The sequence below is a fragment of the Columba livia genome, chromosome Z, assembly GCF_036013475.1.
Source record: "Columba livia isolate bColLiv1 breed racing homer chromosome Z, bColLiv1.pat.W.v2, whole genome shotgun sequence".
Lineage (NCBI taxonomy): Eukaryota > Metazoa > Chordata > Aves > Columbiformes > Columbidae > Columba > Columba livia.
This window is the reverse complement of record NC_088642.1, coordinates 65,971,285-65,986,959: the sequence shown is the minus strand read 5'-3', so window position 1 is coordinate 65,986,959 and position 15,675 is coordinate 65,971,285. Positions and strand designations below refer to the sequence as shown.

Here is a 15,675-nt window from a genome sequence, read left to right as displayed (position 1 = left end):
GTATGAGACTTTCCAGTGCTGGTAAAAGGTAAAGCCTTTGGCTGACTCTGGGCAGAATTTAGTGTGGTTAAGTCAGTCACTGTTAACAGGCTCCCCAGGGAAGTGGTCGTGGCACCAAACCTGTCCAGAGTTCAAGGAGCAACTCAATGATGCTCTTAGTCACATTATTTGGTTTTGCGAAGTGTTGTGATAAGCAGGAAGTTGGACTTGATTCTCATGGCTCCCTTCCAACTCAAGATACTCCGTGATCTGAAAGTACTTCAGCATTCTGCTCTTAAAATTATTACTGAATACTGAGTGTAAGCCAGTAATTAAAAAGTTTGACTTAGTAGTTTCACTTGAGGATAAAACCCTTCACAGTAGCCTTCGGGTATTCAGACTGTACTTTGTGCAGATCTCATACTAGGTAAGGGTGATGATGATTTAGATGAGGGGATTGAGACCATCATCAGCAAATTTGCTGATGACACCAAGCTGGGAGGGAGTGTCGACCTGCTGGAAGGCAGGAGGGCTCTGCAGAGGGATCTGGATAGACTGGAAAAATGGGCTGATTCCAATGGGATGAAGTTCAATAAGGCCAAGTGCCGGGTGCTGCACTTTGGCCACAACAACCCCCTGCGGCGCTACAGGCTGGGCGTAGAGTGGCTGGAGAGCAGTCAGACAGAAAGGGACCTGGGGGTACTAATTGACAGGAAGCTCAACATGAGCCAACAGTGTGCCCAGGTGGCCAAGAAGGCCAACGGTATCCTGTCCTGTATCAAAAACAGCGTGGTCAGCAGGACAAGGGAAGTGATCCTTCCCCTGTACTCTGCATTGGTGAGTCCACACCTGGAGTATTGTGTTCAGTTCTGGGCCCCTCAGTTCAGGAAAGACATTGAAGTGCTGGAGCGGGTCCAGAGAAGAGCAACACGACTGGTGAAGGGACTTGAACATAAGACCTATGAGGAGAGGCTGAGGGAGCTGGGGTTGTTTAGTCTGGAGAAGAGGAGGCTTAGAGGTGACCTCATCACTCTCTATAACTACCTGAAGGGAAGTTATAGCCAGGTGGGGATTGGTCTCTTCTCCCAGGCAGTTAGCAATAGGACAAGGGGGCATGGGCTTAAACTCTACCAGGGGAAATTTAGGCTGGATATTAGAAAGAAATTCTTTACAGAGAGAGTGGTCAGGCATTGGAATGGCTGCCCAGGAAGGTGGTGGACTCGCCGTCCCTGGAGGTTTTTAAACTGAGATTGGACATGGCACTTAGTGCCATGATCTAGTAAACGGACTAGAGTTGGACCAAGGGTTGGACTCGATGATCTCTGAGGTCTTTTCCAACCCAGTCGATTCTGTGATTCTGTGATTACTGCTCTGATTTAAGAATATTTGTTAAGAGTCTATGACTAAAGAAATTGCCTGAGTTCTTAAAATAGTAGCAGGATCCACTTTAATTTTTGTTGAGGTAAGTGCTTCTATTTCTTCTATTAGGCTTTATCACAACCTTAGAAGTTACGAAGCTGTTTTTTTTTCCCCTTCTGTGTGCACAGCAAGGCTCTGTTAAGCTAGGTGCCCACCTGTCTAGAAGCAATTTTTTAATACACTGAATGTGGAATATGCCTGTAGAAAGCTGGAGAACATATGACTTGTTGTCAGTAGATTATGGACATAGAAGGAACAAATTGCCATCCCTGAACTTTGGAGTTGTGTTGTGATGAAGGGATACTGATCTCTGACAAGGGCAGAATTTGCCATGAAGCATGTGTGCAGTAGAAGCCTCAGACCAAGAGAATTGGCCAACACAGTTTTGAAACTCAGGTTTCCCTTTGGGCTGTCCTTCACAGTGCAACAGTTGAGGTGGTAGAAAAATGGGACTGTTTTCAAATGACAAATCAACTACATAATCAGCAAAGGCAAAGAGGGTTAGCAGTAGCAGTTAAATGTGTTAAATAATTTTTAATTGTTGTGGAGGCCATGCTCAAGGCCTACAATTTAACAAGAGCTTATTTTCTGTCAATAGTGAGGATAGCCACATAGGCCCTTTTAAACCTGAGCTTCACTAGAATAAAAAGTGTTACCTTTCACAAATACATCTATGACAATGCTAGTCTTCCAGCTGCAAAAAACTGATGTGGAGAAAAAGATCAATCTGTGTATCATCTAGCTGTTAATTGTGCTTTGTATGACATCCTTAACCTGCTTACTAAAGAAACAGTTTCCATACACACAAATGTTTACTGTAAAAGCAGCATGAACAAGCACTGTCAACCAAAAGGAGGTATCTTAAAGTATGAGATTAGCACTCACTAAATTCACAATGCCGGGAACTTTAATCTGTGGAAGAGCATACATACAATTTCTCAACAGTCTCTAGCCTCCTCTTTTTGGATCCTAGTAACGCTTACTTGGCATATGATTAAGAGGCACTCCACTCAGGGTCACCAAACACTGAGATTAGTGTGGCCTGGAAGAAATCTGTCCTCAGATGCCCTACTCTATACGCTGCTAATAAGTCTTTCTCAGAAGCCGTGCAACTAATACCCTGTTGTATTAACGGGTGAAAAAAGTGTGGGGGGTGCTGGTTACTTTTTTCAAGCTGTCAATGTGTGGCCTTGTCCCTAATCCCTGATGACAAAAAGCTACCCTGCACTGTTTTCCATGACTTGTTTCCTTGAATCTTCCCTTGTGGTTCCTCTGCTGCTTCGTTCTCCAGTCCTGGGTTTGTAAGTACAAATCAGGTATACCATGACAGAATCACAGAACAGCCCAGGTTGGAAAGGACCTTGAAAAATCATCTGGTCCAACTGTTGACAAGAAAGCCTAGATGGGCCTATCTAGCATGCTGTCCAGTCCTATTTTAAAAGCTTCTACTAGAGGGGAATGTACTGTGTACCTGGGGAGGTTCCTGTGATTAATTGTTCTCACTGTAAAAAACCCCATATTGACTTAGGCAACCCCACAAGTCTGTAGTGGAAATCCCTGCCAAATCAGGGGACTGTTCAGTCAGGTCTGAGCTTTTTTTTAGAGGATGGAAACTCCACAGCCTTCCATGGAATCTATTCCAGTGTTTGACCATCCTCACAATTATTTAAATGGATTTTGCTGTAGTTCAACTGTGTGTCCATTGCCTCTTCCAGCACAAGGTGCCACTGAGAAGAGTCTGGCTTTGTCTTGTCCACCTGCCTACCACCCCGCAATCAGGTATTTGGACACATGGATTACCTCCTTCCCAACCCACCAGCTTTTTCCAGTCTGAACAATGCCAGCTCTGTCAGCCTCCACTTGCTTGACAGATGCTCCAAGTCCCTCATGACCTTTGTGGCCGTTCACTGGAGTCATTCCAGAATGTCCAAGTCTCCCTTGTACTAATGCGTCCTGACTTGGACATGGCACCCAGACACGACTCACCAGCACTGACTAGAGGGGAAAGATCACTCCCCTCCACCTGCCTGGTAATGCTCTGCCTCGTTCACCCCAGGACACCAGTGGCTTGCTTTGATATTAAGGGCAATCTGCTGACTCCTGGTTAGATTGATGTCCACCAGGAATCCAAGGCCTTTTCCTGTTCACTTGCACTCCAGCCAGTCTGCACCCAGCCTGTGCTGCTGCATGAGGTTATTCCTAACCAGAGGCAGGACTTTAGTGTTTCCTTTCAAACCCCATCAGATTTTCTCCGGCTTGGCAAATTAGTGACTCTTCCTTTATTCCTACTCAGAGACGGGAGAAGTTTGTCTTTACAGAGCTAGGAAAAACTAACACTAATGAATATTCTGATGGTAGCTCCGGACACAGGAGGGATCAGGGCTTCCTTAATCAAGTTCCTTCTGCTATTGCCTTCTACCATCACCCTCCCTCAAGTTTCTCAATTTTTGCACAGAAGGCAGCAGTTCCCTCCACCCTACATCTTCAAACACGCTGCTTTAAGGATTCCTCAAGTGCAAACTTCTGTTCCTGCCTGTTACACCCTCCCTTCCTTCAGCCTCCCCTCACAACAGGCCACGTTAAAGGCAGCGTATTAGAAAGGCAGCGTAGTATTTTCAGAGGGCAGTATTCTTAAAAAAACAGCAGGGACAAAAGCAGAGCTAAACAAGAAAGTCATTCTGATTGTAACAAGGTTATAAAAGAAAGGTCCAAAAGACAGTGTTCTGGAGCTCTGTACCTAAAAACAGGCCTGAAATACGAGTTTATTGTGAATCTTCTCTACAAGCTAACAGTTTGTTCTATGTGTACCAGTTTCTTCAGAGAGAAATGTCTTTAGGGTCTGGTACTCTTTTTTTTTTTTTACTAACTGATTAATGACCTGACTGCCAAACATGAGGGAGTTTGAAAGATACTCAGTCGTGAAGGCCTGAAGCACTTGACAGTAACTGGCAGTCTCTACTACTTAAATTTCATCCCAGCCTCACTCCTCCCCTCACCACCCCATTTAAAACATAAACAAATGTGGAAACCATGTAAACCTGCATGCTATGAAGCAGGAGGCCCACCAGTGTCTCTTGCAAGCGAGGACACATCCCTGAAAGCATCACTCTGTGCCCCCATTACAAAGGCACTAGGAAACCAGAACTCCCAGGAGGCGTTCCATCAAGGACAGCCACCAACCTGTTCCCACTCACTGATGCACTGATGCTTTTCCTGGTCAGCAGAGAGCAGCAGCTCCATCATCAGGAAGCCAGGGTGCAAGACTTTATTGCAAATAGCATATCTTTATAGATTCTGCCTCCCTCAGCCTGTTCTTCACTTCTTACCTCTGCTAGTCCCCATGGCTTGCTTAAGGTGCCACAGAGCCACCTTCTCATGAACCAAATCCCCACAAGTGAATCTCATCTTTTCCTCTCCCCACACTGCAACTGCTCCTGCTCTTTCCCAACATTCAGGAGTCACTGAGGTACTATGAAACAATTTCCAAAAGATGCAGGCTCTGCTTTTCCTCAACTATAGGCTAAATTTGCATGTGAGGTTAAATTCTGTCAAGCATGTAAGTTTCAATGGCAAAAAAGCTTGAACAAGTGAAATTTTACAGAGGATGCATACATATTTTATTTTGGGAAATACATTAAAATTCATTTCTTAGTCTAAGATATCTATACAGAATTTAGAATATGCAGAGTGCCCTTTTAAACTCAAGAAACATTTGTCAAATGTACAAAAACATTACAGAGAAACACTTGTTAATCAAAGCACAGCAAATGGATGCCATTTTTTGACAGTTCAAAACAGTCTCTACACCAGTGCAAATTTTATTGCATTAAAGAAAACTTGCCAGCTCACTTAATAAATTCATAATTTAGTCACACTACATCCTTTTATCCTCATTACAACACAGTTTATTTTAAGCTCCTAGAGGGAGCTTAATGTGCTTCTAAAAACAGCAAACAATCCCTTTTATTTGCACCATTGATTGATGCAGACTGAAAGAACAAACAAAAACCCCATCCATTTCTCTCATTGTATGCATCATAATATACAGCACAGTAGAGTATAGAACCAGAGTCCAATTCAACCATTCAGTATCAAGGCTTTAAAGTTACAAGGGTGTTTGCTTCTTTTTTTTTAAAAAGGTCCATAATGAAAAGCTGATATACAGAAGGCACCTTATGGTTTCTATTAGTTAAAAGAAAAAAACCCTTTCTTTAAACTGTACAGTTATGTGAATAAGATGACCTGCATACCGTTAAATGAAGTAAAGTTACTGCATTGAAATAATTGTTGAATTAATAATTTTTAAAAGAGAAAACTGAGTGGATTCAAGTTACTTACATTTTAACAATTCATTTTAAAAATATAATTTCTATGATCTAATTTAATATACATTTTGAAAATATCCCCTATGTTGCAGTTATTCAATGAAAGGTATATTCTTCTAGCTGCAGCAAAACAAAAAGCTATTAATTCACAGTTAGAATGGAATAAAATTACTCATTCACAAGTGCAATGTAGCTTGAGCTTAACCAATGTGAAATTCCACTAGGAACATGACTAAGTTACCTGCAAAACAAATGGATTTAGTTTGAAATATATATACTAAATAAAATATTTTGCATTAAAATTGTACTGTTTAAAATTGAGTTATATAAAATGTGACAACGGGATATAAGTAACATACAGATGCTTCTAGCAACCTGTAAAAGCTGGTACCTATTACTGTGTCAATACTGCAGCCACATCAGCCTCCTATACCTACGGGGTTTTGAAAGTTGTTAGGCCTTGGTAATGTGCCAGAATGTATTTATAATGTATAAAGAAAATCTTTGACACATAAGAATCCTGACTGTAAACCTTTAGGACACCATTTGTTGTTTTAATTGTACAAAAATTTGCTATTTTCATATAAGCACAGAAGCTATATATAACTGTTTCATAGCTGGGTGAAAGGTGCAAGATGGTGTCTTCTCAGCATAACTTCCTGCAGTTCAACATCCTTAGGGCAACAACTCAGGGAAGCTTCTCTGTGGTAACTGTTATTCCAACACAAACTTTAAGTTCTTTGGATTACCTGACAGTCATTGAGAGTCTGCATCCACACAGGTAATCCTGTTTACACCCTCACTTTGTGCACACATTGCAGGTCTTGAAATTACTACTGATCTGCAACCATTTTCTTTGAGAATTCCAAAATACGCACAGAAGAGCCATCTCCTGCACACTGGCTGTTCAGCTACATGCCAGACTAGAAAGAGTATTTGTAGGCAAGAGTTTTGCAAGTGAGCAAAATTCTACTTTTCCTGCTTACAGTGAGAGCAAAACAGAACCAAGACCAAGCTTATCCACACCCTTCCTTCGCAACACTTTCTACAGCTCATTCCTGTGTTACGGGTTCAGATAAATTCAAGTTACTAGGAGTGGGGTGTCAAACAAATTAGAAGCATTTGTAGCTAACTAAGTCATTCCTATTTAGCCCAAGTTCATGCTATTACTAAGATGCTGGGAAAAACTTCATACGCTTTTACTGCCCAATTTTAGAAAGACAAAAGTGCACTCACAAAAAAACTTTTGAAGGCTTTTCCCTGTTGATTTTTGGCCAGATTTTCAACCATATGTGTACCGAGCCATGCCAAATAACCTATTATATGCCGTGCCCTTTTCTTATGTACACTTAGAGTTTTTTCAGCATTCAAATTAGGGAAGCCTACACCTGAGAAAGTTTGTGTAGGAAAACCTGCAGTCTCTACCTGTTTGTAGGAGACCTAAACATCAAAGGAAGAAAAGGAAGTGGTAAAAATGCATTTGAAAGGAGAGAAAACAACTAGAAACAAATAAAACACAGTTCTTAATTCCTTTTGAATTTTTGTGATTTTTTTTTTCCTCCACAAAAAAAGCATCTCCTTAGATGAAAACTTAATAAACAGATCACTTTCAGAGATCTCCTTTTTCATTTGAGCTATGGATTTCATTCCAAAACAAGCTGAATTGTTAGCTCTTAAAAACTAGACATAAAATATATATATAAGAGTATGTGCTTACTTTGTCATTCTAAATTAAATAATTTCAAGAGGCAGATTCAATATTTCAAGTAGTTGCATGCAGGACTTCTACCACTTTGAAATCCAGGTACTTACAACGGGAATAGAAGTTAATTTGTAGTGTGCAGAAACGCCAATATGCAGGAATAAATCAAACCAAGTTAAATCTTCTGCAAGAATAACCTGAAATCATGCAGCTGTCCTTTCCCCTTGGGCTTTAGGGGGTTTTATGTTCCGTGTATATATCTGGAGAAAGCCAAACATTTAGCACTAGATGCTGGGACACAATATGCCTCGGCTTTTTCTACAATACTAATGCCTGATTAATCTGTATTTTCAGCAAAAGATACAAAGGTTGTTTTGAAATGAAGGTGATCTGCTTACATAATTTAGTTTATAATAATATTATTTACAATGGTTTAAAAACAATATGGATGTCACTACCTGAAACAGCACTCACTAGATAGATTTTCTTTGTAATTTAATGAGCTGGGAGGATTTAAGGATAACTAAAACTTGATTCCTTTCAAGTTGCATTGCATAATCATATGGTTTGTTCATTTAATACCCAAAAAGATTTTTTAATAGCTGCGTGTTGAAGAACAGTATAGAATTATACAGGAAAATTTGCCATTTTGATTTGCAGAAGTATTAAGTTGCTTGGACAAATGCTTCAGAGAGACTTTTACTTTAAAAGGATGGAACTGTGCATGTAAATTATGAAATAGGAGAAGAAAGGAAAATATGAAGAATCAAACTCTACTCTTCCACTGTGATGTAGATCAGATATCGGCAAGCAACCATGCATAAACCCATAGAACAAAGAATGAAAAAAAAAAAGGTAGTGTGTGCTTTCGTGCTTTTCATTGTTGAGAAAGCACAATATTTTCAGGAGATAATCTGTCCAGGCAATATCCCCATATTCTCAGAATCAGCACTTTCTGACAAAATACAAGAAAACAGTCTATAATGTATTTTGTCACAAATAGTGCAAATCCTTTGTTTTAGCCCCATGAAAAAACAAAGGTTGATTTTGTTCTTTCATGTAGAGGCTGTTCCAGACAGATCTTCATCCCTCATCATATTCAAGAATGAAAGTCCTTAAGAAAGAGAGTAGTATGAAGTAAATACATTCATACTCATATGTGATTATTGTTTTATCTATGCTCCTTGGTAATATGCTACAAATCTTACTCTCCTTTTCTCTAGGAATAACTCCATCAGAAAAGCCACACCATTAAATTTCAGCAAAAAACCTGGAATAAATCTTATCATATTCATTACATCATATAAACAAAGTATCCAGGTTCTTCCTGCCAAGACTACGACTACCATAGTCAATTAGATACGTGAGGCGAGGAAGTGTCTTATCTACTAAAAGCAATAAAAAAGATGGATTCATCTTTTCAGATCATACACTCAAGCACTTCATTTGTGCGAATATACACCTTGAAGACCACACTTATAAATACATTTTAACTGAAATATAGAATTTGGACTATCAGTGCAAAATAATTAACCCACAGGCTAGCATGAAACCATGGAAGAGGATGATAAAGAATTTAAGGAAAAGACACTTCTTTAAGCATACATACATATAGTATAAAGGATAACTTTGCAGAAAGGATCTGTTCGACAAACGTTGTATGTATCTTAACACCAATTAAGCTTCCTGTCTAATTTTTAGAAAGCCATCTATTTCTGAGCTGCTTAGTGTAGAAGTCTATCATGCTTTTGGAGAAAGTGGCAGTATGTTCATAGCTTCTTTAATTTGTCAGATACAGAATACAGGAAAATGGAGTGTAAGTTTCTGGTTTTTACAACTATAGATACACATTATGAAAAGTCAGCCCAAGATAATCTAGAATACTGATTGAGAGAAAGGTAAGGAGAAGGGTAGTGATTTTAAGTACTATAATCTGACAACAGCAACTGCATTGCAGCTTCCAATGTAAGGACTCAAATATTTACATTCATACATACATACTGCACACCAATACACAGATCCCTCTTTAGGTAAAGGTCATTTTAAAGAAGTAGTGAAGAATCTAGTATTCTGTGGCAGGAAAGCTATTTCATTAAATATTCAAATATTGGTGGCCCTTAAGAAAGTCACCAAATATAGGCTGTTGTTTAATCATCACCTTATTGAACAACTTGGTATTTCGGGGAAAGATCTGAAGAAGGAAAAGGAGAAGTATATACAAGAAAAAAATAAAAGCAGACCAATCACTGAAACCAACTCACCTTATTAATACAGTTGTAAAACACTTTTACATACTTTACACCATGTGTCATGAAATGAAAGACAAGAATATATGTTGTAGCACAATGAAATTGCTTTGACAAATTGCTCAGTTACCATATTTTGGAATTCAAAGTGTATATATCGCCACGCTCCTGGTTTGTTTACCTCTACATTTGTCTTACTGAAGTTTAGTGTCTGTTTTCCTCCTTTTTATATTAAAGGTGCTCCGAAGCACTTCCTACAGCACTCAACCCTGCTGCTTGGTGGAGCATCTATTTTCTCCATCTTTTCAAGAACATCCTTTGGTAGCCTTTCATGTGCAAGTCTGTATTCGCTGTCAAAAACCTCTGAAATAGAAAAAGCATAGCTGAGGTTATTTAAGAAACCCTGTACAATGCACTCTACTGTTCCTATAAAATACTTCCAGTGATTTTTATATAATAATAAAATACTTAACAAAAGCTGCTGATTTTTTTTTTTCCAAAATGAGTCCTCTCAGAGAAACCGAAAAGCATCTTCACACTGGAGCATCACAATGCATCACAGCAGATGCCCATTAATTCTATCACAACATGGTTTGCCTTTTCCCAGGGTATTTCCCCTGTGACGTCTCACAAGGGAGTCCCTTAGCTTGCCCTGTATCAAACAGAACTCAGGGTAGAGGACATCAGGAAAGGGTGGGCAATCAGGTGGCTAGATGACATAGGTCTAATACGTTGGTTGGAGAATGACGGACAAGTCTAAGAACAAGTTTTCAGACATAAGAAATTAAATCTTCAAGCTAATAAAGTTTTTTTCAAATAACTGATTACTGGTTTCAAACAAAGTCAAAAATAATGGCCTCATCTAAATTACATTTTCATAAAAGCAACACCTACATGGAGAGTGACAGAACAGTACTTTTCACTAAAACACAGCGACTGAAAAGCTAATTGGAAACACATGGTTGAAAAGTTGATTTTTTTTACACTAGTTTTCCTATATAGTATTCATGTATTTCATACACTGGCACTATGTATTTCACAGTATATTTTACTTACCAATATCAATGTTCTCTCTTCCAAGAGACACCAGCGACAGGAAAAGAATTTCTCTGTAAAAACTCCTAGGAAATATTTTGAAGAGCAAATCAATGAAACCAACAACTACCCTACATTTAGAAAGTCAGTGGAATCACAGAAGACTGTAGGATGGAAGGGACCTTCAAAGGTCACCTAGTGCAACCCCCTGCAGTGAGCAGGGACATCTTCAACTAGATCAGGTTGCTCAGAGCCCCGTCCAGCCTGGCCTGGAAACATCTCCAGGGATGGGGCATCTGCCACCTCTCAGAGTGCAGCTTCTGCAACCGTTCTGTTAAGCTTGCTTGTAAAGAAATCTACATGATTACTAGCTTCAGGTTTCCTCATGCCTCTCATTTCTCATAAATATTTCTCCTAACACATGGAGTTATACTATCACCAAATGTCAGCAGTTACATTTTCTATTAAAAAAAAAAATCCATGTGTCAAACATGCCATAAAAACTCGAGAAAAACAAGAAATATGAAATTAAGGAACACTTCTTAATTAATTCATTCCTGCCTGAGGGTGAAGTACAGTGAACAGGCTTATTTCAGATCACTCGTACTCTGTTTTTTGTTTCAGAACGTCACAACCTATCTCAAAGCTAGACATTACTAAAAAAATAGATATTTTTTTTTCCTTGCGCAACTCACAAAGATTCTTCTTAAGGCAAATTAGTTGTAGTTTCTTTTCAGTAACTACAAATCACAGAAGCAAAGGTGACATAGCATGATAGACTTCAAACACACCTTTATCTGCTGTCATTTACTTCAGAGGCTGTACTTTTGTATGGAGCCATCTTTGAATTTTAACATAGATGGCAAAAATATACCACAGAAGTGTTATCTACATGTCTCCCTTTGTTTGTGTATCAGGCTGTATCCACTTTTTTTAGCCAGTACTCCAGGTTGGTGGAATTTTAATAGGTATAACTAGGTAGTTTGGAGAATATTTCAGACAGCGATAGCATGCTGCACACTTGTATTTGTCAATTCGCTAAATATGGAGCAACACCAAAGTCTGCATAGTCAATACCTGCATTTTTCTTATTAATTTGCAAATGACCATATCCATTTGATTTGGATGAACTATATATCTGTTTGGAAACCTGGGCATAAACAAATATACACTGTGTTGGGTGGACACAAATGAAACTGAATATTCCCAAGAGGTTCTTATGGAGTTATTATCATGAAGTGTATACAGTCTGATCTCATTTAATTTTGAGTGGGGACAAAGTAAGATGAGATTACCCCTTTACCTCTGTCGCTTCACATCTGGCTTAACTTTGTGTAGGAGGAGGTTGATTGGTTTCTCAACATTATTGTGTTGAATACTCAGCTTGATGTTCTCCAACAAAGTGTTTGTTGCCTGCTGATCTTCTGGCACAGTAGAAGCTCTCTTCTCAGTAGAATCTGGGAAGTGCATCAGTATTAATTATTAAAACAGTAAAGTTTGGGTTTGTTGTTTTTTTTTTTTTTTTCATTTTGATTTGTTATAATGGAAAGGCTTTGCCTTTGCCTTTACTCCACCATAAAATCGACAGGATACATCATGTATCCATGTGCAAGAGCTCCCACATGACAGAAAAATATGAGACTGAAGAGTAGCCAGCATCAGATGCTGCCTGTGATGGTTTGATAGCTCAGGTTTATTGATATGGTTAAGTTTCAAAATCTAAGTTCACTCCAAGAAGGTTATTTTTACACAAAGAAGAAAACACTGTTAAATTTCTCATCAAAGAAACTTTTTGCACCAAAGCCCTTCTAAAAGCCACCTAGAATTCATTAATAACTTTGGGCTACATTTTAAAATAAACAATGCACTGTTGTGTTAAACTGCAAAGAAAATGATCAACATACTTACCATTATGATTTGTTCATTACATTGCCACTTCCAGAGTAACACTGACCTATTATTCTTTGGAAAATAGTGACTCATGAGGGAATATTATGTCAATTTACTGACCAAAAAATAAGGCTACAGATCAGGCAGCAAGCACATGGTGTGTAAATAGAATGTAGACCAAGGCTAGCAATCATAATCAAGCCAGCCTAAGGTTTTCATAAAATTGTCTTATATGACAGTTTACAAATGTCATTTCCTGTTTTCCAAATACTTCCTGCCACTGCTGTAGAGCCTTATCTACAACACTACTACTTTTCTTCCACATGTAAAACAGGACTTTTGCTCCTTTATTGACATAAACTCACATATTTATGCATCTTCATTCATGCCTGAATGCTTTGGGGATGTTTTTAATGTATTATGCACAAATAAATATGCTTTTCTAGAAGCTGACAGAAACACATCTTATTGTGCGCTCTTGACTCTAATTTTCTGATCAGTCTGTTTTTAGGACACTTTTAAGCAAACTCTTTTTTTCTTCCTTAAAACCAGAATTACTGTGCTTCATAGTTTTTAGCACAGTTGTTAAAAGTTAAAACACAGACTGAGGGGTTTCAGTGAACAAAGGGTTTTTGCTGATCAGAAGTAATGAAAGCCCAAATTTCTCATAAGTAGTCTGCCTGTTTTTTCTTCCTTACAAATGAAGTTATGGTAGACAAAGGCTTTACTGGATCTTGCTTTTTGACAGTCAGGTAGGCTGCTCAATGTATACATTGATGGATCATGTGACTTTCCATCATTTAAAGAAACACAAGATACTTAATTGTAAAACAGTCTTCTTTTTCATGCCTGCATAGAATATAACCAGATAATGAAGTGAAACATTCAAATCAGGTGAAGCCTATTTAGCAACTCATCTAGAGCAAATTCTGCCACCCTGTTTATAAGTATATGAAATATAAAGAACAGATAACATACCTTTTCACACAGATGAGTACAATATTGTCAAAAATAATCTGACACCAAGACTATGTTAAGTACCTAAGGGATTGCAGATGCTTCACACACTAAAAAGTCTTTCCAACTTGATGGGCCACATACACTTCAGACACTAAAACCCTGTTTCTTTCCACAGACTCTGCTCCCTCTGCTTTCTGTAACATTTGTTTTACTTACTGAGATTTCTCCAAGATATATACAGAGGCTCCCCTGGCTCTTGGTGGAGGTTGATATTGTCCCACAGAAGATGGATGTATACTAGCTTGCTGTCTTGAGCAAGTGACGTCAAAGGAAGCTAAAAACATGAAAAAAGAGAAAAAGTTTTAAAAACATCAGTACAGTCTTCTTATCTGCTATTTTACTCATTTTGAAAACAAACAAAAAATTGTTTATTTATCTTGAATCCAACAAAGAGCAATAGTTGTCTTCTAGTGGAAACTGAATTCAACGAGAGCAAAGGCACAAGTACTGTAACATTTAATTGCCCTTTCTAGTTTAGCCTAATGTATGAGGAGCATTCTGCTTTCTACAGATATCTGAAGAAAATATTTATTATTATATACGTCCAAAAATATTTTTCATGCACCAAACACATTACTTGATTTGTACTGCTTATCATGCTATACCTTTGTGTTTTCTCACCCTGTGTTTTCTCATGTCTGTGTGTTGGTCTTCCCAACAAACAAGAAAAAAAAAGTATTTGCATACAAATATCAACCATTTCTTTCCATTAAAAATATATGGCACTCAAAACAGTAGTTTCATAATTATTTTATAAAATTAAGTGCTTCTGGAATCACTAATACAATAAGAATTAGTGGGCAAGAAAAATTTACCACTAGTGTGTCAATCTAAACTAGTAACGACAGGATACTATGTCCAATGTTGTGGTTTTCCTTGCTAATGCACCGTATTTTCCCATCATGCTTTATATTTCATTAGTATTGGTCTTCAACCTCAATTCTGGGAAAATTGTTCTAGGTTCTACGTGGGTTTTTTTCTTAAATGGGGGGAGAGAATTTTAAAACTAAAGTGCATATACAAATAGATAGAAAAATATTACTTTTGTCTGTTCATCATATGCAATTACCTATTGAATTTAGTATTTACACACAAAAATCATACAGGTTTCAGAAAAACATCTGCTCCTTAAAACAGGAAAAGCAAAATACTCAAAAGATAGCATCCAATCTACATTATTTTGTTCCATTCATACATTCAATGAAACTCAGTGGAGTTCGAATAGCAAAAACTAGCAGTGGAAAAGAACAAAACATATTGACCAATAACTTAAAAGGTTTACTATAATGAAGTATGTAACCCACACTATGTGGATTACAATGTACTGCAATTTCTGAGTTCTCCACAGACACATCTTGTCTCCTTCTATGTATCAGCCTTCTCTTTAATGAATCTTATTCTCTGGCTTTTTAAAACAGAGCAGCTTGACTAGAATTTGATTACTGTTTTCACTCATATTCCTTCAAGATTCCTTGCAGAAAACCAACCTATCTACTTGTATTATAAAACCCAGGAATCTAGACCCAAGCTACTCAGAAATGAGTCACCAACTCTTTTTGAACTAAACTCTCAAATTTAGTTTACTCTACTATCCGCAGTTCTACTGGCCATTTACCTGCACTCCATCATTACAATGTTCAGATGTTAGAATGAGTCCAGGTAAGTTGCTAGGTAGATCCAACCGTCGGAAATACCAAACTAGGTTCCAGAAAATTATGGGGTGTTGATTGATGAATTTGGATGTATGAATTACTTGCTCTCCCTCATTTTCCAACAGTGATTCAAGCTCCTTACGCAGTACCAAAGGGCTCAAGTAGGGTACAGATACAGGTAAAGGGTTAGGTCTTTTTATTAAAGGATCCTAAAGACAAAACAATACAAACAAAATAATTTTTTGTTATTGTTACAAAATTAAAGGTTTTTCTTCCAGAAATACTCTTCAGGATTACTTGCCCCGAAAACCCCCATTTTCTTTCGATATTTGGTAGAAGTCTCTGGAAGTACTGAACACACAATAATTTTAATACCATTAGCAGTTTTGACTGTTGAGGTGTTTCTT

The 15,675-nt window shown here is 38.1% G+C and overlaps 1 protein-coding gene across 6 annotated transcripts in view; it reads right to left on the bottom strand.

Moving 5' to 3' along the window:
* Positions 1–4,991: 4,991 nt before the first annotated feature.
* DENND4C (DENN domain containing 4C) overlaps positions 4,992–15,675 on the bottom strand; it is a 74,621-nt gene continuing 63,937 nt past the window's right edge. For all 6 annotated transcript variants that reach the window (XM_065046199.1, XM_065046202.1, XM_065046203.1 and 3 more), the window contains 5 exons: positions 15,232–15,477; positions 13,773–13,890; positions 12,010–12,163; positions 10,728–10,792; positions 4,992–10,034 (listed from right to left, as the gene is read on the bottom strand). In XM_065046199.1, coding sequence (XP_064902271.1) covers positions 9,898–10,034; positions 10,728–10,792; positions 12,010–12,163; positions 13,773–13,890; positions 15,232–15,477 — 720 coding nt within the window. In that variant the 3' untranslated portion in view covers positions 4,992–9,897. The remainder of the gene's footprint in view (positions 10,035–10,727; positions 10,793–12,009; positions 12,164–13,772; positions 13,891–15,231; positions 15,478–15,675) is intronic.